At 37.5% G+C, this 25,836-nt stretch overlaps 1 protein-coding gene across 2 annotated transcripts in view; it reads left to right on the top strand.

Annotated features, from left to right (window-relative positions):
* tbc1d32 (TBC1 domain family, member 32) overlaps positions 1 to 23,078 on the top strand; it is a 54,073-nt gene extending 30,995 nt beyond the window's left edge. For both annotated transcript variants that reach the window (XM_084432907.1, XM_084432908.1), the window contains 6 exons: positions 3,790 to 3,859; positions 8,772 to 8,887; positions 9,978 to 10,132; positions 11,751 to 11,891; positions 19,187 to 19,375; positions 22,162 to 23,078. In XM_084432907.1, the coding sequence (XP_084289033.1) occupies positions 3,790 to 3,859; positions 8,772 to 8,887; positions 9,978 to 10,132; positions 11,751 to 11,891; positions 19,187 to 19,375; positions 22,162 to 22,281 (791 nt within the window). In that variant the 3' untranslated portion in view covers positions 22,282 to 23,078. The remainder of the gene's footprint in view (positions 1 to 3,789; positions 3,860 to 8,771; positions 8,888 to 9,977; positions 10,133 to 11,750; positions 11,892 to 19,186; positions 19,376 to 22,161) is intronic.
* Positions 23,079 to 25,836: the final 2,758 nt, after the last annotated feature.

The raw sequence follows: 25,836 nt of genomic DNA, 5'->3' as shown, positions 1-25,836 counted from the left end.
TAAACGTAATGGTTCTCAGAAATAATATTGGATATGCTCTTTTGTTTAAATCCCAGCTGCAAGTAATATCTGCAGGCTTGATTAATGTGACGACTTCAAAGAAAGATTTGACAAAATTCACATCCCTCTAAAACCTATTATTGTTTTAAGAATTATAATAAGCCATGATAATTATAATTGTTGCTTTTCTATTTGATTCCATGACATCAATTAAACATCTTACATATATTTTTCTTTTTAATCTCAGAGAGCTGAAGTTTTCATACTTTGAAAGACTTTTTGCTAACTTTGTTTGAGTGTGGTAAGGGTCAGGGGTCAGTTAACTGTGGAGATTAATAGTGGTTTGGGTTCTGAGAAGCTCATAAACTTTTAATTTAATGACAAGCATCTCTTCATTTATGTGTGAAGTCCAAGGTCTGAGACTACAAGTGAAAATGCTTCTAGCATTTTTATACCTTAAAGGGATAGTTCACTTTGAAATAAAATTTTGGTATGTTTTAGCTTACCTCAAGGGCATCCAAGATGTAGGTGTCTTTTTTTCCGCAGTAGTTTCAATTCCCCATCGTCCAAATTAAACAATTCCCCGTCGTAAGTACACATTGATGGCCTAAGACACGAAACGAGCGGTTTGTGTGAGAAAACGAACAGTATTTATATCGTTGTTATCTCTTGAACACAGCACACGTCCAAATGATCTGACGGCACGGGCGGGTATAGATATATAAATAGATGTCGCCTTGGCTACTGCAGTTCATTGGAACGAAACCGTAGCCAAGGCGACATCTATGTATATATCTATACCCGCCCGCGCCGTCAGATCATTTGGATGTGTGCTGTGTTCAAGAGATAACAACGATATAAATACTGTTCGTTTTCTCACACAAACCGCTCGTTTCGTGTCTTAGGCCATCAATGTGTACTTACGAAGGGGAATTGTTTAATTTGGACTCTGTGCTTGTGTTTTGAGACAGTGACCATAGACCTGCATTAATTGATTGACAGACAAGAACGGTTTGACCTAAAAATATCAAAATTGAAACTACTGCGGAAACAAAGACACCTACATCTTGGATGCCCTTGAGGTAAGCTAAAACATATCAAAAATTAATTTCAAAGTGAACTATCCCTTTAAGGCGAGACACTACTAGCCTGGTTCTACCAGACTCTCGTACATTTCATTTGTACAGAGAGTCTGGCCTCTCTCCATTGACAAGCTTTAACTTCCTTGTAGGCGGGTACTCTGTTGAAGTTTAAAACTATTGGATCTGACCAGAGTCACTCTGGATCTGCCATAACCAATTGCTAACGTTTGGTCGTGACGTATGTCAACTCAAACTAGCGCACGATCTCAACGTCATCGTTCTCAGCCACTCCCTCTGTTCACTGATTGGACCGGTTAAAAATTGATCGGAGAAAACCAAAGAATACACCACAATCCCAGACGGAGTTACTAGGAAAATGAAATAGGGTATATGTCGAACGTCGCATTACGAAACCGGAAAACAGAACGCATCGCTTCCGGTTCAGGTCTTTTGTATGTGCTTCTTGCATTTTTTTACTGTTTTACTCAAGATAACTTAAAAGGAGCGAGCAAAGATGATCATAACCAATGTCCCTCGCATGTGAAGATCGATATTTAAAAGTAAAAAAAAATAAAAATCTTCACACTAACGTTTAGATATTTAAATAGAATAAAACGCCAATAACAAAGTGAGATAGGTAGGTTAGCTGATTACCTTAAAATTCCATAGATATCGGCGTCAGTTCATACGGCTGTTAACACTTTCTATGACAAGCGGATGCGATGAGACCAGGTTTCCGGTTTCGTCATGCGACGTTCGACATATACCCTATTGAGCGGAAGTACGTAGGAGGGCGGAGCCAGGCTAGACACTACAGGTGAATAGGGTAAAATTTTTAACTAGCAGATATCAGCATGAAACTTTCCCAGTTGATTACCTACATTAAGATGAGAAAAAAATGTATTACAAGTTTTCTGTAATTTAATGTTTAAATATGCAAATTAGGCTATATCTAATTAAATATGCGCTAATTTGCATATATTTTAAAAAACGAAATCTGAGTATTGGATAAAGCCAGGTAAAAAATGTTTCATTGTGTTCACATATTAGATGGGAAAAAAATGACAGAGGGATTTATGGATATCTACTTTTGTTATCCTGTCAATAGCCTTAACAAAATGATTTTCACCATGTTTTTTTGGAATAAAATGTTATATAAATCAGGCTAGGAATAATATATTTACAAATCCCTCTGTAAATGTCTTCATAATATAACTAGGTACAAGACTGGAAAGTTTGGTGTATATAGGTGCTACTGAAGTGGAGATTTCGGACTTGGAGTATGAGAGAAAAGTCATTTTGAGAAAACGGGCTTTAAAGATTTATCATCAGCCAATGAGATTGCGCATTCAGCCCTTTTACTTTCACGATTGGTTGCTGATAAAAAGGAAATGACCATATTTGGATCCGACAGCATTGTACAGGAGAGAGAGAGCTTTCCAGCGGTGCATGTGATGACAGGGAGCAGACAGAGATCGCGGAGCAGCGGGATGATTCAGAACGCCAACTTTTGTTGAATTTATGAGAAATCTACAGATGCAAACAGACAGAGTGTAGTAAAATAAAGACCTAAATGTGTATTTCTGACTTTTTTTCACCACAAGTCTGAAAGAAGACATGTTATTGAAGACAAATATCCAAAAATCCAAAGTTTTTGCCTGCCGTGTCTAGCCTTAATGCAGTTTTTTTCAGAAACTTGTATATTATATTATATTATATTACGTTATGCTATGTTATATTATATTTCTCATTTGTTATAATGTATGTTTGTTTTTACATTTGGAATCAGTGTTTGAATCTACTTGATCATGATTGTAATGTTTGATTTGGAAATAAATCATTCTTTTGAAACAGTTCTTTATGATCCAGTTTGTCTTAGGAAATCTAAGGAAGAGAATTCATCTAGGAATAAAACTTGTATGATATTTTGGAAGCAACATTTGCCATCTATATAAGAATTTGAAAACATACTGATGAACAGTAGTATTTAAGTAAATATGATTTTGCTTCAGCAAGAAGACACAAAATGCAGCTTCTGGGCAAACTTTTGAGTGATAAATGAATTGGTGAGTGAGTTCATTCAAATGTGAATTGAAATGCCTGAACAAGTTGCAAATGCCCAAACTTCCCAAATATGATATATGGGTACATGCAGATGCCCGACATCGAAAGGATTGTGGTGTTATGTTACATTAGCATTTGTGTCCTCTGTATCCTCACCTCTCATTTAGCAGAGCAGTTGGAGCGAGTTGTCATGCTTCATCTCACTTAGCTGTTCATGTCATAATCGCTGAGGGAAGTATGATTTGTCATTCCCCCTTCTCTCCTATTGGTTTGTTTGCCAGCCAGTCAAGACCAGTCACTTCACAAGGTGCACATCTATCTGCATTATGTCATCATTACAATCCTGACATTGTTGTTATATTAATGAGGATGGAGGAATGGTCCCATAATTATATCACTGGGCCCATTTCCGTCTCACCAAGGGCATTCACTCAATTAAGGCGATTCTTAAGCATGATGAATGTAGATTACGCAGCTGATGCTGACTTGTGGGTAAGCCGATGCTGAGATGAAAATGTATTATTTAACAGCACATTTTTCAGTGCTCTTTTGCTACTCTCTGCTCCATTTACCAAAATGAAATGGGTGTTTGAAGAGGGGGTGTACATGAGAGGTAATTTCTCTATTCTTTTTTTGGTTTCAGTGGTGGACCACAGTGTAAAGACTCGAAGCCTGTCTTCTGTGGAGCAGTTAGGTGTGGGGATATCCCTCAGGTAATATATATGCCATAACTAGGCTAATGGTTTATGAGAAAATAAACCAACTTTGAAATGAATTCATATACTAATGTACTAAACTCATTTGATTATTTTCCATAAAAACAATTCCTTAGACATCCTTAAAACAAAATTAATTTACTTAGAAACTTTATTATTATTAATAGTATTAAAGTAAAACATAATAATTTAATTATTAATAATTAAGCATTTATAATTAAAGTGCTTTTCATTGCAAGGCAATCTCCTGGTGCTGGTTAGAGATTTTCTTCTCATCTAAATGTATTCTGCTTTAAAGGGCATGACATGGATTTTTTCCCCATTATTTTAATGTGCCTTGAGGTTCACATATAATGTTAATAAAATATATATATTTTGCTATTGCAATTACTTTATTATCTCTGTTTATTTAACATTGTTTACTGTTATTTCACTCTTAATAGTCTATTTAGAAATGCATTCTATCCACGCATTACAAAACAAAATCAACATTCAATCTTTGTCACCCTCAACCCCTCATCGAGCACCTTGGACAGCGTAATGATCAGGACATTAGAACAGGGATTAGATAAGTGATTTAATGCAATAGCAATAGAATATGAATAAGCTACATCAAGCGGAAAAGTTTTACACCTAGGCTACTCTGATTTTGACATTTAAAACTTGACTTTCCGATAACGGAGTGCTGCAAAAGCTCGGACAAGTTTATCCGTATCCAACAATGTCATAACGTCATGTTCAATTGACATCTGGGCAAGTGAGGACAGTTATTCTTGTAGCATGGTGGACCGCATGTATGATTTTATCAGCCGCAGGCGAGATATAAATGAAACAATTAAAACATTTTTTTTTTACTAAAACGAGTGAGTCATTCAATCATTCAGTCAAACGGTTCATGGACGCGGACTCATTCAGAACTCATTCGGAGACTCTGCTCTGGAGGCAGTCATATGCAAATATATTTGCCCGTGTGATGTCACAGATCGCGCAATATCAATATGCGCCTTTTTTGGAGCTTGATTAAATAAATGCTTTGTTTATAATGACGTTTTAAGCTATGAAACATGCAGGATATTTTAATGGAGTCGTCCATTTTTACGCGGACGACTCTCAAATATATCTTCCCCTTAAAAGAGGCGAAAGTAACTCCCTCACACCTCTATTGGAGTGCTTAAAAGATATTAAGGCCTGGATGGCTTCTAACTTTCTTAATCTAAATGAAGACAAAACCGAGGTAATTGTGTTTGGATCCAGTCGGGGTCAATGATATCTTACCCGTTGACCTGGGCTACCTGAAACAATATGTGAAACCCTCAGTCACAAATCTGGGTGTCAAAATAGACAATGGTTTTAAACTAGATAAACAAATAAATAATGTTGTTAAAACCAGCTTTTATCACTTGAGGCTTTTATCTAAAATTAAACCTATCTTATCCCCTAAGCACTTTGAACATGTGATTCATGCTTTTATTTCAACGCGATTAGAGTACTGTAATGCTCTTTATATTGGTGTAAATCAAACCTCTCTCTCACGCTTACAGTTAGTACAAAACTCGGCCGCACGTCTTTTAACCGGAACTCGCAAGCATGAACACATAACACCAGTCCTGGCCTCGTTACGTTGGCTTCCAGTCCATTTTAGAATACATTTTAAGATCTTATTGTTTGTTTTTAAATCACTAAATGGTTTGGCTCCGTGTTACATTTCAGACCTATTACAGATTTACACCCCCTCACGGTCACTTAGGTCTAGTGAGCAACTTCGGCTGGTTGCTCCCAAAACCAGGTTAAAAACTAGGGGTGACCGCGCCTTTTCAGCTGCCGCCCCTAAACTGTGGAATGAGCTAATTCCTCCACAGGTCAAATTGGCCCCAACCCTTGAATCTTTTAAATTTCGTCTTAAAACTCATTTATTTTCTCTGGCTTTTAACCCATCATGTTAACTGTGTCATCATATGTTGTTTTAGGTGTGTATGTGTTTATGTTTTATGTGTTTTATGTGTTTATATGCACATATGTTTATATGCGCTTTTATGTATTATCCCTTGTTCAGCACTTTGTAAACCTTTGTTTTTTAAATGTGCTATACAAATAAAATGGATTGGATTGGTACACAGACCTCTTATACAGTGAGGAAAATAAGTATTTGAACACCCTGCTATTTTGCAAGTTCTCCCACTTGGAAATCATGGAGGGGTCTGAAATTGTCATCGTAGGTGCATGTCCACTGTGAGAGACATAATCTAAAAAAAAAAAATCCAGAAATCACAATATATGATTTTTTAACTATTTATTTGTATGATACAGCTGCAAATAAGTATTTGAACACCTGTCTATCAGCTAGAATTCCGACCCTCAAAGACCTGTTAGTCTGCCTTTAAAATGTCCACCTCCACTCCATTTATTATCCTAAATTAGATGCACCTGTTTGAGGTCGTTAGCTGCGTAAAGACACCTGTCCACCCCATACAATCAGTAAGAATCCAACTACTAACATGGCCAAGACCAAAGAGCTGTCCAAAGACACTAGAGACAAAATTGAACACCTCCACAAGGCTGGAAAGGGCTACAGGGAAATTGCCAAGCAGCTTGGTGAAAAAAGGTCCACTGTTGGAGCAATCATTAGAAAATGGAAGAAGCTAAACATGACTGTCAATCTCCCTCGGACTGGGGCTCCATGCAAGATCTCACCTCGTGGGGTCTCAATGATCCTAAGAAAGGTGAGAAATCAGCCCAGAACTACACGGGAGGAGCTGGTCAATGACCTGAAAAGAGCTGGGACCACCGTTTCCAAGGTTACTGTTGGTAATTCACTAAGACGTCATGGTTTGAAATCATGCATGGCACAGAAGGTTCCCCTGCTTAAACCAGCACATGTCAAGGCCCGTCTTAAGTTTGCCAATGACCATTTGGATGATCCAGAGGAGTCATGGGAGAAAGTCATGTGGTCAGATGAGACCAAAATAGAACTTTTTGGTCAAATTTCCAATAAACGTGTTTGGAGGAAGAAGAATGATGAGTACCATCCCAAGAACACCATCCCTACTGTGAAGCATGGGGGTGGTAGCATCATGCTTTGGGGGTGTTTTTCTGCACATGGGACAGGGCGACTGCACTGTATTAAGGAGAGGATGACCGGGGCCATGTATTGCGAGATTTTGGGGAACAACCTCCTTCCCTCAGTTAGAGCATTGAAGACGGGTTGAGGCTGGGTCTTCCAACATGACAATGACCCGAAGCACACAGCCAGGATAACCAAGGAGTGGCTCTGTAAGAAGCATATCAAGGTTCTGGCGTGGCCTAGCCAGTCACCAGACCTAAACCCAATAGAGAATCTTTGGAGGGAGCTCAAACTCTGTGTTTCTCAGCGACAGCCCAGAAACCTGACTGATCTAGAGAAGATCTGTGTGGAGGAGTGGGCCAAAATCCCTCCTGCAGTGTGTGCAAACCTGGTGAAAAACTACAGGAAACGTTTGACCTCTGTAATTGCAAACAAAGGCTACTGTACCAAATATTAACATTGATTTTCTCAGGTGTTCAAATTCTTATTTGCAGCTGTATCATACAAATAAATAGTTAAAAAATCATACATTGTGATTTCTGGATTTTTTTTTTTAGATTATGTCTCTCACAGTGGACATGCACCTACGATGACAATTTCAGACCCCTCCATGATTTCTAAGTGGGAGAACTTGCAAAATAGCAGGGTGTTCAAATACTTATTTTCCTCACTGTATATCAAAAGATAAAGGCAAATTTGACCCCTATAAACGAGTCATTGACGAATAAGGTTTTTAAAAGTGTAAAAAAAATAGAATGGAGATATAACTATATTTGAAACCATTTTTTAGTTTGCCTAGGTGTTACCAATAAGATTTTGTGGTTTGTACAATCAATTAACACTGTTTGTTGTCATTTTTTACAAGATGGAATAGATTTGTCACCAAAAAAGTAATTCGGTTTAACCACTGATTTGAAAGTTAAAAACTGATTTGACATTGATGTTGAGATAGTATATAGTGTGTACCACAGAAGAAATATTAAATAAAATTATCACTGATCTCATAAATGTAATCATTTATTGGACTACTCTAAACACTCCAACATATTCAAGTAAAACACTGCACAGGGAAAGGAGAAAAGGGGACATGTAAAAAAAAGAGCCTTATATTTGTATTATTGTAGTTCCTTTAGTTATTAAAAACAATATTATTCCATTTAAATATTTACTATATCGGTTTTACCGAATGACCTTTTGACACTTCAAAATCTTTAAAATACCTTTATATGTAGTAAAATATAATTAAAACCTTTTGGATTCAATAAAAGAGATTAAGTTGTACTACCTTACATACTTTGGATGTTATATATTTGTTTTTTTATTATTATTAAGGCCTTTGGACAAAAAAATGACCCGTCACGTCATTGACCCAAACATTTTTAGATAGTTAAACTGCAAACCAGGACAAAAATACTGATTAAGAAATTGTTGCAGTGTTTTTATTCAGATTCATTCTTTCTGCGATATGTCAGCACACTAAGTAACTATAATATGAACCCATTTAGATATTTTGTCTTAAGGCAATCCACATCGACTGTAATCAGCCAATGCATTCTAGTGCTCAGCACTTTGGGATAATTGTAACTCTCTGTTAACCTTGATTTGGTGCTGTGTTTCCCAGGGAGAGACTGTACATGCATGATAAAACCCAATTTAATTCAGTAGTGATATTTGTTCTTATTAGCCAAGAAATATTGCCTTGAGAAAGTTCTAATTATGTAAATTTACACAAGTTGGTGTTTTGGGAAGAATATTTTTAACAATGTCTTTTCAACTTTGTTTAGCAAGGCCTTGAATGGGGTATTAAATGAGGCTGCCATGTAAAACAGTGTGTGTTTGTGTGTATAGGTATGGCAAGTTCCTGAAGCTATTGAGAGAAGATTCAGAACAGGATCTGTGTCTTTTGCTAAAGCACTGTCAGGAGTTTCTCTCTCAGCAACGAGTCAAGGTCACCTCTGAGCTCTGTATCCTTCTCATTACAGATTATTCCTGATATCAATCAAGTGACGCAACTTATTGCAAGAATTCTGATACTTTACAGTTGTTTGCAAAAGTTTAGTATCAGATCAATTTAGTATGTATTTAGTATGCATACCAATGCCCATTGATAGGACACATTTTGAGTGAATTTAGCCCCAAAATATTGGATACACAAGCCATACTTTAAAAATTTTGAATGTCAATGCATATATAATGAAATATCAAACCAAATGGGCAAATTTGAAAGAAATATAGCTAAAATACACCTTTGAAGAGTTTTTGTAGGGTTTAAAATAATGGAACAATACATACATGACCTTTCAAAGGCTCTTTGTTTAAGATATTTACAAAATAAGTCTCTTATGTTCACCAAGATTGCATTTTATCTTATCAAAAAAGTATTATTAAAATATTAAATAACTGTTTTGTATTGTAATACAATTACAAATATTACTTATTCCTGTGATGGCAAAGCTGATTTTTCAGCATCATTACTTAGAAATATTTCTTATTATTATCAATGTTGAAAACAGTTGCTGCTTAATATTTTTGTAGAAACTGTTATATATATATATATTCAGGATTCTTTGGTGAATAGAAAGTTCAAATAACATAATTTATTGGAAATATAAATCTTTACTGTCACTTTTGATCAATTTAATGCATCTTTGGTGAAAAAAAGTATTAATTTCTTTTAAAAAGTCAGACTGAACCCAGACTTTTGAACGTTAGTATTTATTGTTTAAAAAAGACACTTTCTGGTTGTCAAGCATTAATGCAACATGTTCGCCCTCTGCTTGGCTAACTGTGAACTTACTAAAAATCAGTTGGTTAGAAGTCATTGCTAAAAAAAGCTCAGAACTTCTAAGAAAAGCTCTAGTATCTTTTGTTTGCAGATGTTTCTTGGTTTGTATCTAATGATGTGACATTCTTGCATTTCTTCAACAAGTTATGTGTTCAAATAGTTTTTGGGGCTACTATATCACTTTTTAGCCATCATGTCCTGCTCTATTGGCATTATAGCAACAACATGTAGGCTAGAATGTATTTAAGATTCCTTGACCCAGTTGTCAGCCTATTTTCAGGGGGGTTATCCTGGTCACGATTGGTTTGCCTCCACAGTTTTTCTGCTCATGCATGGCGACGTGGGCCGTTCTCTGAGTCTGCTCTTGCGTTTCTCCCGTCTGCTGCCGTCTGCCTTCCTGTGGCCCCCGAGACTGCACAGCTCTGTGAGTTAAAGCTCATCACATTAGTATGGGCTCTTTTTTATCGTTTCTCTTGTCTTCTCGTTCATGTCAACCTTCAGTATGTGTTGCTTGAGTAGCTATTATCATGACTGGAGCAACAAAATACACACACAACACATTAAAGGACTAGTTCTCTCCCCCCAAAATTAAAATGTTTCAATCAATACTTTTATTCAGTTATTAAAAAATGAAAGTAAACACTTTTACATTGTTACAAAAGTTTTCTATTTTAAATAAATGCTGTTCTTATGAAAGTTTTATTCATCAAAGAAACCTGAAAAAAGATGTCATGGTTTACACAAAAATATTTAGCAGCACAACTGTTTTCATCATGGATAATAATAATAAGAAATGTTTCTTAAGCACCAAATCAGCATATTAGAATGATTTCTGAAGAATCATGTGATGCTGAAGACTGGAGTAATAATGTTGAAAATTCAGCTTTTCCCTCACAGGAATAAATTATATTTTGAAATATATTAAAATAGAAAACAGTTATTTTAATTTGTAATAATATTTCACAAATTACAAGTGTTTACTCTATTTTTTTTATCAAATAAACAGGAGACTTTTTTTTTTTTAATCTTACAGACCCCAATCTTTTGAACAGTAGGGTAAATGTTGACAGAACAATGAAGTGAACTATTCCTTTAAATGTCTCAAACAGCCCATGGTGCAATTTTGTAAACTAATAACATCTGCATCCCTCTCATGTTTAGTAATGTTCTGAATTTATATGCATATTCTTGTGTAGCTCCCATATTCATGTGCTGTAAACAAATCTGAGCATTTTGACCTGCATTATCATTCTAATCTCCATTTGCATAGGAAAAGTTAATACTGGGAGGAAATGCTGGATATCATGATATTACTGGGGCATAGTCATTACTGTGGTCCCCATAAAATGTGGATGGAGCAATCTCGCTCTCTTTCTCGGAACAGCGGATAGTAAACAGAGCTCAGTTAATAGAGTTTCAGCTGTAGAAATATGTGCGGGATATGATAATGCTCCATACACACGAGTTCGTCTGATTACAATTCCATATTTCTGTGCTGTCAGAGTGGCCGTGCATGTAAATCATTCAGAGACAGTGATGAGAATCAGAAAAAGAGTAGATGCAGTCGTCACATTCGTCACAGATGCCTCAAAACAGGAAGACACAGGCAGCTAATAACATCTGGGCCGTGTCATTAGCATCTGTGGCATTTTGTTGTTTTCTGTGGTGGCCAGTACCCTTGGAGGAAGAGTTTTAAAAAAAAGTACTTTACTCACCTTCATGCAATTCCAAAAAAATAAAAAATACAATTTTCTTTCAGCTGAAGAGCACAAAAGGGGATTTTTACTTCAAAAATGAGAAAAATAGCATCATAAAAGTGGCACTGTGTGTTATATACAAGTCTTCAGAAATCAGTGATAGCTTTGTGTGGAGAACAGACCATAATCAAGTAATTATTTAGTGAAAGTCTTGCCCTTTGCAGAGTTCTCAAATCTCATTTGCACTTCATTATCAGTTACGACACCAATGCAGCTTAGCATCATTTACACCACACCTTGTGCACTGCACCTTCACAGTTTCTTCACATTTTTCCCATGTTTTAGGTGCATCTCCCTATAGAAATCGCTCAATCGGGAATACATCCGATCTACTCCTGCACCGCTCATTACGTTGAGATGTTGCTCAAGGCCGAGGTTCCTCTGGTTTATTCTGCCTTCAGGATGTCTGGCTTCACGCCCTCTCAGGTGCTGTATTTTATTAGGAATTGTTATTTTACATTTTTAATAAATCTCCTCTGTTGGTAAAACAGACTTGCCAACCTTGATGCACTTTGCATCGCAGGTATGTCTTCTGGTGTTTTCAATGTTTCGGAGCAGCAACCATCTTCCCAAAATCGTTTTTTCATATTAAACTATGTTATTCCCTTAACTAAGACGAGTTGATACATACCTCTCTCGTCTCAGTGCGTGCACTCAATCGCTCTGGCGCGCGGCGACACTTTGATAGCACTTAGCTTAGCCCAGTTCATTCATTAGGGACCAAACAGAGATTAGATTAGATTAGATTAGATTCAACTTTATTGTCATTACACAAGTACAGGTACAAGGCAACGAAATGCAGTTTAGGTCTAACCAGAAGTGCAATAGCAGCAAGTGCAGGATATACAGTGGTTCATAAGTGCAGAACATGGATATGTACTGAATAAATATAGAGTTGAATACTATTATAAACAAAAATTTACAGATAGATTGTCCTATGAATATAATATACAGATAACTCTTACTGTGAACAGAATTTACAGCTAGATATGTACTGAATATAATAATATACAGATGGCTATTACTATAAACAGAATGTTTACAGATAGATATGTACTGAATATAATATACAGATGGCTGTTACTATAAACAGAATTTTACAGATAGATATGTACTATGAATATATATACAGATGGCTGTTACTATAAACAGAATGTGAGCATAATATACAGATGGATATTACTATAAACAGAATTTTACAAATAGATATATGTATAAGTTAGGCTAATGAGCAGTATAACAATGGATTTAAAGTAGTGCAAATAAAGTTTGGACAGAAGCTATCCGAGTGAGTGCAGTGGAAAGTAATTGCATATTACAGTTAAGGTACGGTATTGCAATGTATATATAACAGTCGGTACTGTAAATAAACAGTCGGCAGTGCAAATGAGCATATTCCAGTCAAGGTAGTAGTGCAAGATGCATATGTAAACAGTTGTTACTGTAATAACAGTCAGCAGTGCAAATTAACATTATAGTATTGCAAATAACAAAATGGAGGCAGGTGTGAGGAGGGAGAGGAGAGTCAATCAGTATATAAGGGGAGTGGGATCAATGAGGGTTAGAGTTTAATAAAGAGACAGCTCTGGGGAAAAAACTGTTCTTTAGTCTGCTGGTCCTGGTCCGGAGGCACCTGAAACGCCTGCCGGAAGGCAGGAGAGAAAACAGTCTGTGGGCTGGGTGAGAGGAGTCCTTAAGGATGCTGCGAGCTCGATGCAGACAGCGTTTCCTCTGGATGTGCTCGATGGCAGGTAGTGGAGTCCCAGTGATGCGCTGGGCGGTTTTCACCACCCGCTGCAGTGCCTTGCGCTCTGCAACAGAACAGCTCCCATACCACACTGTAGCACAGTTGGTCAGGATGCTTTCTATTGCACAGCGATAGAAGTTCACCAGGATAGTGGAGGAAAGCTGATTCTTCCTCAGTGTCCTCAGGAAGAAGAGGCGCTGGTGAGCCTTCTTGACCAGGCTGGAGGTGTTGGTTGTCCAGGTCATGTCCGCCGAGATGTGGGTCCCCAGGAACTTGAAACTGGAGACACGCTCAACAGCCATTCCATTGATGTGGATGGTGTCGTGTGTGCCTCTTGACACTTTCCTGAAGTCCACGATGAGCTCCTTCGTTTTGGTGGTGTTGAGGAGCTGGTTATTTTCGGTGCACCATGTGGCCAGGTGCTTGATCTCCTCCCTATAGGCAGTCTCATCGTTGTTGCTGATGAGACCAATCACCGTAGTGTCGTCCGCAAACTTGACGATGGAATTAGATCCGTACACAGGCTTGCAGTCGGAGGTGAAGAGGGAGTAGAGGAACGGGCTTAGCACACAGCCCTGTGGTACACCAGTGTTGAGTGTGATGGATGTGGAGCAGTTGGAGCCTGATCGAACATTCTGGGGTCTGTTGGTCAAGAAGTCCAAAATCCAGTTGCACATGGAGGTGTTGAAGCCCAGGTCTCCAAGTTTGGCTATTAACTTAGTTGGGATGACAGTGTTGAATGCTGAGCTGAAGTCAACAAACAGCATGCGTGCATAAGTGTTCTTATTGTCCAGATGTGTGAGCACAGAGTGCAGTGCCATGGAGACTGCATCCTCTGTGCTCCTATTGCTACGGTAGGCAAACTGGTGTGAGTCCAATGTGGATGGTAGAGAGTCTTTTAGGTGTGCCAGGACCAGCCGCTCAAAGCACTTCATTACGATGGGTGTGAGTGCTACAGGGCGGTAGTCATTAAGGCACTTCGGGCTGGAGTGTTTTGGCACTGGCACAATGGAAGTGCATTTAAAGCATGTTGGTACAGTTGCTTGGGCAAGAGACAGGTTGAAAATGTCTGTAAAAACCCCAGCGAGCTGCTCCGCACATGCCCTGAGTACGCGTCCAGGGATGTTGTCTGGTCCAGCAGCCTTGTGCGCGCTGATCCTGCTCAGTGCATTGCAGACATCTGTGGAGGAGAGTGTGATCGGTGGGTGGTCAGCTGAGGATTTGAGCTTGGTGGCAGTTTCTCTGTTGTCTCTTTCAAAGCGAGCATAAAAGTCATTTAGCTCGTTCAGGAAGTTGACATCAGTGGCTGCGGGGGTGGAGTGAGAGGGTTTGTAGTCACTGATGGCCTGAATGCCCTGCCACATGCGCCGAGGGTCAGCGTTGGAAAAGTGTCCCTCTATCTTAAGCTTGTAGCAGTGCTTGGCCTCTTTGATGCCCCTTTTCAGATTTGCTCTGGATGTGCTATAGGCTTGTGCATCTCCTGATCTGAAGGCAGTATTGCGTGTCTTCAATAGGAGTCGCACTTCCCTGTTCATCCATGGCTTCTGATTTGGGTATGTGGTGATCTGCTTCTGGGTTGTGACACTGTCAATGGTGGTATTAATATAATCCAGTACAGAGGAGGTGTAGCAGTCAATGTCCGTGTGAGAGCCACTGGTGGCTTGAGAAGCAAACATACTCCAGTCTGTGTGTAGAAACCTTTCCTGGAGTGAGAAATCTGCCCCCGCAGGCCACACCTTGATGGTCTTCACTGATGGCTTCACGCGATTGATCAGAGGTGCATATTTGGGGGTGAGGAACAAAGAAAGGTGATCTGACTGTCCCAAGTGGGGGAGGGGTGTCGCGACGTAAGCTTCAGCCATGTTTGTGTAAACATGGTCTAAGGTTTTGTTTCCTCTGGTGTGACAGGAAACATGCTGGTGAAATTTCGGTAGCACTGACTTTAAGTTTGAATGATTAAAATCACCCGCAACAATAAACGCAGCTTCCGGGTGAACGGTCTGTTGTTTACTGATGGCTGCGTGAAGTTCTTTCATAGCAAACTTGGCATCAGCATCCGGGGGAATATAGGCTGCAGTTATAATAGTGGAAGTGAACTCCCGCGGTAGATAAAACGGTCTACATTTAACCATGAGAAACTCAAGGTTAGCTGAACAATGTCTCCCAACAATAGCAGAGTTTGTGCACCAAGCTTTGTTAATGTAAATGCACAATCCACCACCTCTGGTCTTACCGGAGCCATGTAATGTTCTATCCGCCCGGAATGTATGGCGTCCCGCTAGCTCAATAGCGTTGTCCGGTATTCCGCTGTTTAACCATGTTTCCGTGAAAATTAGAACATTACAGTTCAAAAGTCTCTTGCTGTATGTGATGTTGAGTCGAATCTCCTCCATTTTGTTCAACAGCGACCGTACATTGGCAAGGAAAATGCTGGGTAAAGAGAGCCGGTGTGGTGTTAGCTTTAGCTTAGCTCTTAGTCCTCCGCGCTTCCCCCGCCTTTGTTTACGATCTCGCCGGCGCCTGCGAGCACTTCCGCCCGGCCGGGCAGAGTGCATAGCCTCGGGTGATCTGGCGATCTCAGGAAGGAGTCGAAGGTTGTCCATAAAACTGTCGGAAATTCGCAAACCAATATCCAAAAGCTCACCTTGGGTGTACGATGTTAAGGCACAACTGTTCTGGACGAACAGACCCGAAATGAGCAAGAAAAATACTGCTAAATTACAGAATCTGGAGAGACCGCGAGCCTCGCGATGTACTCGCGCCGCCATCTTGGATCTTTGAGATGAAGTTAGAAGCGACCAAACACCTCCACATTTTCCCTATTTAAATACAGTTACACGAATAGTTACACGACCAAGTATGGCTTTTCTAAGCGGGTAAAAAGGATAACTATAATGTATGGCGGAATAACACTTGGGAGCACTTCGACTCGGCGCAGTAAAAAGTCATGCCTGAAAAATCCTCTCCCCCTCTCACTTCTGTCATTAGAACCAACGTGACTTTTTACTGCGCCGAGTCGAAGTGCTCCCAAGTGCTATCAAAGTGTCGCCGCGCGCCAGAGCGATTGAGTGCACGCACTGAGACGAGAGAGGTATGTATCAACTCGTCTTAGTTAAGGGAATAACATAGTTTAATATGAAAAAACGGTGGAGTGTTCCTTTAATGTGGATTGGTTATAAATCTGTTGTCAACAACAATGAAGCAATAAGGTCTCCTCTGTGGTTTCACCAAAATTAAAGTTCTGTGTTTTCTGAAAATGTTTGAAAGAAATAAGAATTAAGAAATTAATCCATGAATATTAGTATTGTTATTTTAATGTTAATCACTAAATTTAAATGTATTATTATTATTATTATTGCTGTTGTTAAATATGCAATTGTTTTACTGTACAATATAGTTATCACTATAGTAATATATTTCTTTAGTGGTTTTAGTTTTATTACAATAGAAAATATTCTATTAATTATAATACGAAAATTTTATTAAACATCAATAATAATAATAATAATTTTGTCTATGAAACATGAATAATTTTGTAAAAACCTTTCCATACAACAAAAGCATATAGTCAGAAAAGCCAAATATGGCACTGACTTATCTGAATTTACTTATGGGGCATAATAATAATAATAATAATAATAATAAGATGGTGTGGATGTCCTGTTTTTAAGCTCATCGCATGTTACTTTGTCACGAATCTCTGTGGGAGCCACATCACTTATAATGTGAATTGTGATCGCTGGGTGAATTTGTGTGACTTTGCCAGGCTAGAAATATAAAGATGCAAGGACATTCTGTGATGACCTGAATGACTGACAATCTTCATAGACAAACGCACTGATTATTCAGCGCTACACTTTCTCTGGGGTTTATATGCATGATCTCAAAGCTCTGCCTCAAGTCTTTTGTCAGATGAAGTCAGATATAACCTTTACTAGCAGTCAAGGACAAGCAAATTATAGAGTAACTGTGTTTTCTGCATTTAGTTTATTTTTATATTCTTTACCATTTCATGGATCTTGCTTTATTCCTATGACCTGACTAAAAAAAAAAATCCAGAATTTTCTTTTGGAAAAATAGCATTTTCAAATTCTTAAAATGCACACTCACATACCATTCTAAAAATATGAGCAATCTTTCTGAACAACATTTTTTTTTAAGGACACAGGAAAATAAAAAGTCTTCCAGTATAACAGGAGGCAATTTACACAACATTTTTGTTTGTACTTCAGTGTGATGTGAAGAGAAAGCAGAATCAAGGTTTCAGTATTCCAGGGCATCAGTAAAATATTTGCTGTAATTGTCTTCTTCTGGTACGTTGTTGAGTCACTGAGTTAGAAGCAGGGTGTTAAGATTTTTTGGTATAGTGCTAAGTTGGGATGTTAACGAGTAATCGTCGCTTAAGTAGGTTCATGCGTGTGACATGTAAAGCAGACACTAGGAAAAATGAATGTTATGTTTGGGACCATTTTACAGTTTGCGTGTGCATTCGCAGCCTTTTGTTTTGTGCAAATGTAAGTTGTAATATCGTGTTTATTTTGTGTAGGCCTATCTATTCATTCAGCACTTCAGCGCACGCAGCTCAAACAGCAATGCACGACTAATAATAACTATGATTTGGACTGTCATATTACATAACATTTATGAGAACACTATTTTATCATATACACACACGCATTCAGTTCATACAGATTCTGTGACAGGAATTTTATTTATACCACACAGAAGTATTGATTCGCTAAAGGCTGCAGTTAATGATTGATGGTCATCAGTGTGTTGAGTGTTACGCAGCTGAGTATTAAAAAGAAAATACCCAAAGTTGTGAAACTAGTAACTAGTTTTGAATTGACAGAAACTGAAGGAAAGAAGACTTTCTGTTTTAAATTGAGTGTCACCTCCATCATAGAGGGCATCCGTGTCTGTGCACTCGGAGAGAGTGTTTCGAATTCTAGACAAAGCAGGAAGAGTGTCTGAAAGAGAGACACAGATGCTGTATAAATTGCCTGCTGGAGTGGTCTGAATGTATGCATACACGCTTGGCAAGACTGGAACACCTTTCTATGATACCGTAGGATAATTGAACAGCTTCTGAGGAGGATTATATGACCTGAACGCACTTCACCACCACAGAAACAAAACAGAAATATGTCAAGCTTGTTGATGAAAGGGATTTTTGCATATGATTCATATGATATGACTTGATTTATTTCTGTGTATGAGTTCAAGGAACATTCTTTCAATGTTATTCATACACTACAAATAAAATGAAAAATCATGTTCTTTAAAAAAAAAAAAAAAAAAAAAAAAAAATTTCCAGTGAACATACCAAACAGTTGTTAGATTTATACTTTAACGAGATAAAAAAAAAAAAAAAGTAGTGTTGTTCATTTTGTAATGTTTTTGAAAAGTCTCAAGGCTGCATTTATTTGATAAAAAATACAGTAAAATATAATATTGTGAAATATTATTAAAAATTGTTAAAATAATGTTAAAATTCAGTAGTATTTTTGTGGAAATTGTGATATTTTAAGCATTCTTTGATAAATAGAAAGAAAATGAACCGCATTTATTTAAAATAGAAATCATTATTCATTATAAGTGTCTTTATTGTATTAAATATTTTACTTACCCTAAACTCTTGAACATTAATGTATTCTCAAAACAAGTTTTATTATCTTGCTGTTTTGATTCTCAAATAGAGCTTGTTTACAGGAAAATGACAAAAATACTAATTAAAGAAAAGTACTATTTTGTGTGTGATGATTTGTTTCATAGTTAATTATGATTCTAATGGGTAATGTACAGTTGACTGCATCATGTTCAAATTCGATACTCAGAAGTTTTTGATCTCTCATTTATTTTTCCAGCATTTCATATTGATTGATTTAAAAAATGTATGGTGCTAACGTTGCATTTTCTCTCTCTCTCTCTCTCCTTCCCTCGCTCTCTGTTCCTCCCTCCACCTGCCGTGTAGATCTGTATTCAGTGGCTTGGCCAGTGTTTCTGGAACTATCTAGATTGGCCTGAGATCTGTCACTATGTGGTCACCTGCGTCATCATGGGACCAGATTACCAGGTGTACATGTGTGTTTCTGCCCTCCGTCACCTGCAGCAAGAGATCCTGCAGCACACGCAGACGCAGGACCTGCAGGTCTTTCTGAAGGTGCAGTATAACTTTTGTAAGATGAAAACGATGCAATCATTTACCCACCTTCGTGCCATTCCAATGTATGAGTTTTTTTTTTTTCTTCTGTGGAAGCTGTTTAGCTGAATGTTCACGTTCTTTTCCGTACAATGAAAGTGAATGGATCTGGGGCTGTCTAGCTCCAAAAAGGACCAAACAGCACCATATAAACATTATTGAAGTGTTCCTCAGAGGAAAGAAGTTCTGAAATAATAACAGAATTTACATTTTTGGCTGAACTAGTCCTTTAAAGTAAGAGGCGGTGTTGTTTTAAGGGACCACGGAGTGTGCAAGCGTGACTGCAGTAAATCAGATTAAGCAGACTCTTGTCCTTGGTTCACCCTTAGAAGTTCAAAACTTTTTAGTGTTTGTGTGTGCGTCAGTGTTCACGGTGTACAATAGAGAAACCATTTCAGACTATTCCTGAATGGTTTCTGAGGATTTGTACATATCCAAGATTGCAAAACTTATCTGTATTTCATCTAAATTAAAGATCGGGAATGGAAATTACTCGTAACAATCCCTCCCGATGTCACTCTGAAGCCAGAGTAAATGTACAATAAATCCATTTTGGATGATTCAACAAAGGGGAAATCAAACTCAACTAAAGTCATTCTTTGTTTGCAGGATTTCAAAAGAAATTGTCTGTCACTATCCAATCGTTCCAACACTTTGAAAACCATGACACAGTCTAGCTAGTGAGTTCAAAGCATCCTGCAAAACCATTTTAGGCTTTTTTTCCCTTCATTTTTATCAGCAACAATAGATGGTGGAATAGTTTTAATGTCTTAGATAATGGGGTACTTGTAATTAAAATGTCATTTTTATTGTTTCATTTTGAACACACCAGCGTGCATCCACTTTCTGGTTTTGAATGGCTTTGTAGGCAGGAGACTTTCTTCAGCTTTAGGGAAACATCTGGGCTTTTCACAATAGTCCCTAATGGCTCTGTGATTTTATGTTATAGATTTGTTGCTACTCCACAGCTATCATCAGTGGTGTGAAGAAATTCAAGTAACCTTCCTCACAATAATGTAAATTCTGTCGTTATTTACTCACCCTCATGTTGTTTCAAACCTATATCACGTCTTTCTTCTATACATTACAAAATAAGGTATTTTGAAGAATCTCCAAGCTGCTTTTTGACATATAACAAAATATTTTAATATTCCAAATTCATCACACCATGTTTGAATTCAGTGATACTAAACACTACTGGTTCTGACTTGTGACCGATTGTGACATGCCAAGTTTAAATATGGAAATGGTGCTTTTTTTCCCCTCAAATTCTCAAAATGTGAATATCCTTCAAAACATCAAATTTTTTGGTTCCTTGAAAGAAAGTAATTGGAACAGCTTACCTGCTTGATGGTCAATACGTTTAATTTTGGGGTGAACTATTCCTTCAAGTTCACCAAAGATTAGTTAAATGAGGTCTCACCTTACAATACGTAATTTAATTGTACGTTAAAAAAAATTGCGGAAACCTACTTTTTTTCCATCAGAGCAGCGTATGCAATTTCACCATCTTTATCTATTCTTCTCAGTTTACTTTTTCACAAAACCAGTCACAAGTCGCACGGGTATATTTGTGGCAATAGCCAACAATACATTGAATGGGTCAAAATGATCTTTTATGCCAAAAATCATTAGGATATTAAGTAAAGATCATGTTCCATGAAGATATTTAGTACATTTTCTACCGTAAATATATAAAACATTTATTTTTGTGAGTTAATGCAGCACAGTCGCGAACATAAATGAACAACTTTTAAGGCGATTTTCTCAATGTTTCGATTTTTTTTTTTGCACCCTCAGATTCCAGATTTTCAATAGTTGTATCTCAGCTAAATATTGTCCTATCCTAACAAACCGTACATCAATGGAAAGATTATTTATTCAGCTTTTCCGTGATATATAAATCTCAATTCCAAAAAATGTACCCATGTGACTGATTTTGTGTTCCAGGGTCACATATTGTCAGTTATTATCTGACTATTCGTTTTATTGAAAGACGCTCCGCATTTATATTTATGACATATCTTTGCATTTATCAGCAGTGGATAAAATAAATTATAGTTTGTTTTATAATGAACTATTTCAGTCATTTTTTTTTTAAGCATTGTGAGTTTATCTATTTTGTTTGTCATTGCCAAACCTACTGTTGTCATTGCCAAGCCGTCTGCAGTTATATCACAAAACTGCTTGCACTGCAGGCATGTTTTATTTAATGCAGCAATCTCATAAAAGTTTATTATCCCTTCTCTCATTTTCATCTCTTCACCATGAACTGAAGTGTCCTTTTGTAACTTCAGGCATAGCTTTTGGTCTTGCGTCCGCTGACTCATCGTAAACAAAATGTAATTAATTTGGCTTTGTCTAAACGATATTATTTATCCCAAGCTAAATGTCAGAGTGTATTAGGCGGTGCATTGTTTATTTAGTACGCTGACGTGTAGCCATTCCTCACATAGTGCCAGTATATGACCTCTTGTTTCATTAATAAAGACCTTTTGTTACTGTTGGCAGTGAGATTTGTCACAATATTTATTATGTGTAAAAGTTTGCATGCTTTCATGCAGCAGAATACAATTGTCAGAGTAATTTTAACCACTCTGTGTCGCACATAATCAGGATCTGCTCAGACTGGAATAAGAATATCAAAATCTTGAACGTAATCATTTCTAAAGCTGTTTTAAGCCTGATCTACCTCTTTTCCGCAAACCGGCTCTCTCTTCAAATCTGTGCTGCTTTTATGCTTGCAGGAGGAACCAATCCACAGCTTCAGGATGAGTAATTACCTGGAGTACATGGAGGGGCTGGAGCGCAACTACAGATCCATGGTGCTCTCGGACATGAGGAGCATCTTACCAAGGAGCAGCTAGAAGGAAATTTGAGGATCAGCAGGGACTGAAAGTGCTTGTGGTACAGAATAAGACTGAAAATGTTTCATGGAATTTAGGCTGTTTTTGTAACGCAACGTGCTCGACGTGCAACGAGGCCGGCGTTTTGACGGACACTATGTGAATATTTCCCTTTTGCTTTCATTCTCTTTGATTTTTGGATTCTCATACTGAAGTATTCTCACTCAGGGGATCATAAATATAAGAAAACAAACTCTTCAAAGGCTAGTAAATAAGTAACTGTAGTAAATAAGTAACTGTAACTGTATTGACTGGTAATATTTTTTGTAAAATGATGCTAAAATATATATTTCACTATTGTGTATGTGAGCGTGCGTGTGCGTGCGTGTGTGTGTGTGTGTGTGTGTGTGTGTGTGTGTATGTATATATATATACAGTACCAGTCAAAAGTTTGGATACATTACTATTTTTAATGTTTTTGAAAGAAGTCTCTTATGCTCATCAAGCCTGCATTTATTTAATCAAAAATACAGAAAAAACAGTAATATTGTTAAATATTATTAAAATTTAAATGAATGGTTTTCTATTTGAATATCATTTAAAACATAATTTATTTCTGTGATGCAAAGCTGAATTTTCATCAGCCATTACTCCAGTCTTCAGTGTCACACGAACCTTCAGAAATCATTCTAATATGCCGATTTGATACTCGGTTATTATCAATGTTGGAAACAGTTGTGATGCTTAATATTTTTTTTTGGAACCTGTGATACTTTTTTCAGGATTCACTGATGAATAAAATGTTAAAAAGAACAGCATTTATTCCAAATATAAATCTTTACTATCACTTTTTATCAATTTAACACATCCTTGCTGAATCCACTTGATTTGGGAATGTTGTGGGGACACAAAAGATTTCCCAATGCAGATTTCACAACAGGTTCATGTTGGAGTCCGCGTTGACCAACAGAAAGCTGCTTGTTTTGAAAGCGAATTCTGTACAAGTTGTCCTTTATATGTTGCTATTGACAAGAGACGATGAACCGTTTTTGCTTGCGACATTTCATTTCAATTTCGTACCTTCGTGGTTGCTGACCCCAGATACTAGTCACTCAGCCTGTTACATGACATCAGTAAATATGAAAAAATCAAAAACTATTTTTAATGGAAAATCAAACATGAAGTGAAGAACAGGGTGGGCCATTTATATGGATACACCGTAATAACATGGAATGGTTGGTGATATTAAAGTCCTGTTTGTGGCTTCTAAATGGCCACCATGGTCACCACCCATCTTGAGGAGTTTGCCCCCTCACATACTAATGTGCCACAAACAGGACTTTAATATCACCAACCATTCCCATGTTATTACGGTGTATCCATATAAATGGCCCACCCTGTATATGTGATCTACAGGATGAATCGCAGGCCATTCGTGTTGTGTAGTGTGTGTTTTTTTCTAAAGGTATACATTAACATCTGTAGTCTGTTATTCCCATCCTAAGGAAGCTGTATAGAGAGGCAGTATCACGTTGACAGGCCATCATTAGCACATAGATGCAATCTCTCACCCTCGCCATCTGTAACTCACACTGTGAATAATGAATTAGATCATTAGAGAGAGGTGTCTTTCTCCTTCACAACAACTGCTAAATATTGCATACGGTTTACTCAGTAGGAGGCAGAAGCAGTTATAATTTTAAGCTGTAAAAAGTTCCCTCAGAGTGCAATCTTTTACACCTATATAACTTCTATGTATGTGCTCAGATACAACCACTGCATTAAAATCACTTGTGCGTCATCAGTTGATTTTTATCTTTGTGTAATCATAACAAGCTGTACACATTAATCAGGTTAATGATTTAACGGCTGATTGTTTGCCAACAGTCATCTGGAAATCTGGAGTGTCTTGCTTTGGCTTGTTATAAATTGACAAAACAAGCCTTTGTGACGTGGATGTTGATGATGTATCTACAGACCAAAATGGTAGGATAATTAGAAAAGACTAATTATGGGTAATTAAACTGATTAACTGATAATTAGGGCCTATCTGTCTCTGTATTAGGCTTGAGGAGTTGCATTAGCTTGACTTTCTCTGGTAAATATGCTTTATTATTCTCCTCCACATTAATTATCCATGTTATGACTGCCAAATTCCACTTCTTGAAGAATCTGCTTGATGAATGGGCAAATTTTAATCAAACGTGAGCATCACTATCCCTTACTCACTCTGAAGGGCACTTGACATTAGTATTTCTGAAGGGTGCAGGGCATTAAGGGCCATTCACACCAAAAATTGTAACTATAAAGTTTTCATAATCATTTCAATTTTATGAGAATAGGGAAGTCCACAACTATATACCCCACATCTATAACAATAACAACAAAGAGGAATGATATAGTTGGAATCACATTCCAACCATTCAGTTATCAGAAAATTTGAATTCAATCAGAAAGTTACCGCCATGAACAAATGATTATTATAAGTCATTTATTTTAAATTAATGCATGAAGCTTACAACTATAAGACATAAATCAGTGTGTTTACTGACTGTTTGTTTATATTTCACAACATGTAGGTAGGTTTAGGGTTGACGAAACCATACAAATCCAACCTGGTTTAGATCCGATTCAGCAAATGTGATTTCACTAAGTACAACATGTTCCTGGATCAACATCTTTTTTGATCCTTGAACAACATTCCAATTAACCAATCAGATTTGAGGGACAAGTTTACTGTTTGTCAAGTTTAGGCTTACAACCATGGTTAGGTGCTTCTACATCTGTGTTGTTCGCCTATCATTTCCTTCTGATTTTAGGGATAAGTTATGGGTAGGTTTAGGGTTAGCGATAGGAATTTTTTCGAAAAATTGGTTCCTGGATCAACATGTTTCGGTTTCTCTTTATTTTGATGGCCCCTTTAACACATGATGTTGACTATAAGTAACGTTGCATCTACATGTCTACTAACTCTCATTAGAGTGTGAGTTGAGTATTAGTAGTCTAAAGTTAGGGTTAGAATTATTTGGCATGTACTTGCAAAGTTACTTATAGTCAGTAGAATGTCTGTTGGAGGACCATCACAATAAAGAGTTAGCAGATATTAAGCAGACGGTCTACTGATACTCTAATGAGAGTTCGTTGACAGAATGTTCAAAAGAGACCATCAAAATAAAGCGTTACCCATGTTTCCTGTCCAAAAATGTGTCTTAATAGGTAGAATCACGGTGACCTGTCATCGTACCACTTTGCTCACAGCTGATTGGTCCAGTTTTAGTTTGCAATCTCTAACCCACAAAACGATGCAGGTTAGCCGTGTAGCCTAAGTGACATTGTGACGAACACCGGTAAAAACCAATCCGTCTTCTTGAGCCTGAAAAACCAGAGCTTGCTCAAACTATTCTCAAGTAGAAGTTTATAAAAAAATACTCTTTATTTTAGTGGTGCTCTACACTGTGCTAACAGCCCATTTTGAATTTGTCCTGTATTTCAGGTGAAGCTAAGCGGTTGTCATTTAGCATTGATGTTCAAGTGTCATTCATCGGATACCTACTTACTGTGGACATACAGTCAATC

Source organism: Rutilus rutilus (genome assembly GCF_951802725.1).
Source record: "Rutilus rutilus genome assembly, chromosome: 15".
Lineage (NCBI taxonomy): Eukaryota > Metazoa > Chordata > Actinopteri > Cypriniformes > Leuciscidae > Rutilus > Rutilus rutilus.
The sequence above is the reverse complement of the archived record's forward strand: the minus strand, read 5'-3'. Positions and strand labels throughout refer to the sequence as shown.